At 38.9% G+C, this 2,500-nt stretch overlaps 1 protein-coding gene across 4 annotated transcripts in view; it reads left to right on the top strand.

Moving 5' to 3' along the window:
• LOC147472132 (polypeptide N-acetylgalactosaminyltransferase-like) overlaps positions 1-2,500 on the top strand; it is a 44,001-nt gene that overhangs the window by 29,808 nt on the left and 11,693 nt on the right. The window contains exons 2-3 of one of the 4 annotated variants that reach the window (XM_086530657.1): positions 974-1,012; positions 2,065-2,097. The exons of 1 other annotated variant lie outside the window; for it this stretch is intronic. In XM_086530657.1, coding sequence (XP_086386783.1) covers positions 974-1,012; positions 2,065-2,097 — 72 coding nt within the window. The remainder of the gene's footprint in view (positions 1-973; positions 1,013-2,064; positions 2,098-2,500) is intronic. 2 more of the 4 variants (XM_086530669.1, XM_086530661.1) reach the window with 2 other exon arrangements.

Genomic DNA, 2,500 nt, shown 5'->3' with positions numbered 1-2,500 from the left:
TCAAAGATATATTGTACACTAATTATTTTAGCAACAAAAATATTAAGAATAACCATTGTAATTTATAGAATCAAGTTTTTGAATTTGAACTCTCTCTCTCTCTCTCTCTCTCTCTCTCTCTCTCTCTCTCTCTCTCTCTCTCTCTCTCTCTCTCTCTCTCTCTCTCTCTCTCTCTCTCTCTCTCTCTCTCTCTCTCATACACACACACACACACTCAAACATAGAGAGAGAGAGTGTGTGTGTGTGATACCGAAATGTATTTTAGAAAGTAGAGAAAACATGCATAGCGATATATACATACGTCACTGAGCTTTAAACCGCTCGAATTTATGTAATGAACATGAGTAATCAGAAAATATCTGAAAAGTGGGTGAAAACTGTACATTATTATTACACCGAATGAGGATAATAACCTTACTCCCTCTGTTATACACAGGGCCAATCCAACATTCCACAAGATGTACATATGCAACATGTAATGCTCCACCCCTTCTTTTGTCTCCTCTTTGCATATGACTTATTTGAATTTCGGATTACATTCCTAGAAATAACCCTTTATCGTAGAATGAATGAATGACAGGCATATGCATTAGCTGTAGATATAAGTAGTGTCTTGACAACTTTCGATATTTTCTACTTTGTGATGACATCTGTTTCTTAAGTGGAGTAGCATGAGCTCTCTTTTCAAAATATATTCAAATAGGATATTTTGTAGATATGTATTAACATGTATATTAATGTAATAGTATTCTTATTTGAACGTGATTTATGAAATTCCTTTTTTTTAAAGGAGAGAGTGTTTTATTTATGTATGATGATGGACGATCATTTATTTAATCTCTATGTAAAAGAATGAAAGCTCTATGATCACAATTAATCATTTGATTCCTTCAGTGTAAAAAGGAAAATCAGCATTTGTAGTGAGTAGTGATTATTGACAATGGATTTCTAATTCGCGTGTTTTGACCCCCAGCGCCCATCAAGGAGCAGGTCGACTGCTCTGTATATACCGGTGAGATACTTCCCCTGTTTGTCTCTGCAAGTCTCCCTCGCCAGCTGCCTTGTTTTTCTCTGTCTCTCTCAATTATATCGCCAACGGACTTTTATTTCTCTGTCTCTCTTTCTGCCAGCCCCACTCATCTCTCTCTCTCTCTTTTCTCTCTCTTTCTCTCCCTCTCGGTCTCTCTCTCTCTCTCTCTCTCTCTCTCTCTCTCTCTCTCTCTCTCTCTCTCTCTCTCTCTCTCTCTCTCTCTCTCTCTTTTCTCTCTCTTTCTCTCCCTCTCGGTCTCTCTCTCTCTCTCTCACTCACTCACTCACTCACTCTATCTCTCTTTCTCTCTCTCTCTGTCCTCCCTCGTCGGCATTACTTAGTCTCTGTGAACCAGCTGTTTACCTCTTTGTTTCCTCGACACGCTAATGCTTCTTCCCCCTCCCCCCGTCTATCTCTCCTTCACTAATAGATCTTAGTCTCCCCTCTTCGCACCCTCAGTCGTGTCTCCTTCTCTTGGTGTCTTTGCGTCTGTCTGACACGCTCGTTTTCTTCCACCCGGCATTATTTCCTTGTCTTTCATTCGGCTGTCACCTTCTAGTCATTTCTCTGTTAGTAACCTTTAGTGTTCTTTTCTAACTGTCGGTAAGCTCTTAGTGTCCTTCTCGCCACCTAGCTTTAGTTATATTCTTCCTCTACTAGTATTATTAGGTATGTGCTAACACTTTTGCTGATATTTTTCACTGGTATTTTTTTGTAGAACTAATATGGCCACTACTGAATATTTTTTATTTTTTATTTTTTATTTTTTTTATTTTTTCATTTTGTGTGTCAATCTAATTGTTACATTATTTAGCTGAATAACTGCAACTTTTAGTCATGGTGTATTCTTCTATATCGTCGTCACGTCATAATTTAGGATGTTGCATGATATATCTATGTATTTTTGAAACAAAAATCACTTTGTCATGTACGTTTCCCAAAGTCATACAATCAGGCATGGAATGACCATTTATCACCTGTTGTGACCTCGGTTGATTACAGGTCATCTAATGCTGATTCGATCTTCTTCTCAGACCTCTAGGAGCCAGACGGGTGACCTGTGGAAGGTAAACAGTGGCTCACCCTTTCGTTCTATCACCCATCCCTCATCCGACACAGTTATTAGAGTCTGATGCTACTTATCGACGCCGGTAGCTCTCCCCATCCCCCTCGTTTCTTAACTCTACTCAGGCCTTCCCGAGTGTAAAATAATCTACTGTTGTTTTTCGTTACTAGCTAGTGTGATGCGTTTTTCTTTTCTTTCGTTATTTGCTTTGGTTAACCAGGTGCTTCAACCTCATACTCATTTCTCAGCTCATTCATTTCCCATGTACTCACCATTCTGTATATAAGCCATCTCACTTTCTCTATCGCGTAAATTTAAACCAATTATTATCACTGTTGATATCACCAGTGGGAACATACATACATATGACTACGCTGCCCTCTCACCATTATTATGACGCTGTT

This window comes from Penaeus japonicus, unplaced genomic scaffold, assembly GCF_977035675.1.
Source record: "Penaeus japonicus unplaced genomic scaffold, GWHDUDI00000001_assembly GWHDUDI00000003, whole genome shotgun sequence".
In the NCBI taxonomy this organism is placed as follows: domain Eukaryota; kingdom Metazoa; phylum Arthropoda; class Malacostraca; order Decapoda; family Penaeidae; genus Penaeus; species Penaeus japonicus.
Note: the sequence above shows the minus strand (reverse complement) of the source record. Positions and strands in the feature narration are given on the sequence as shown.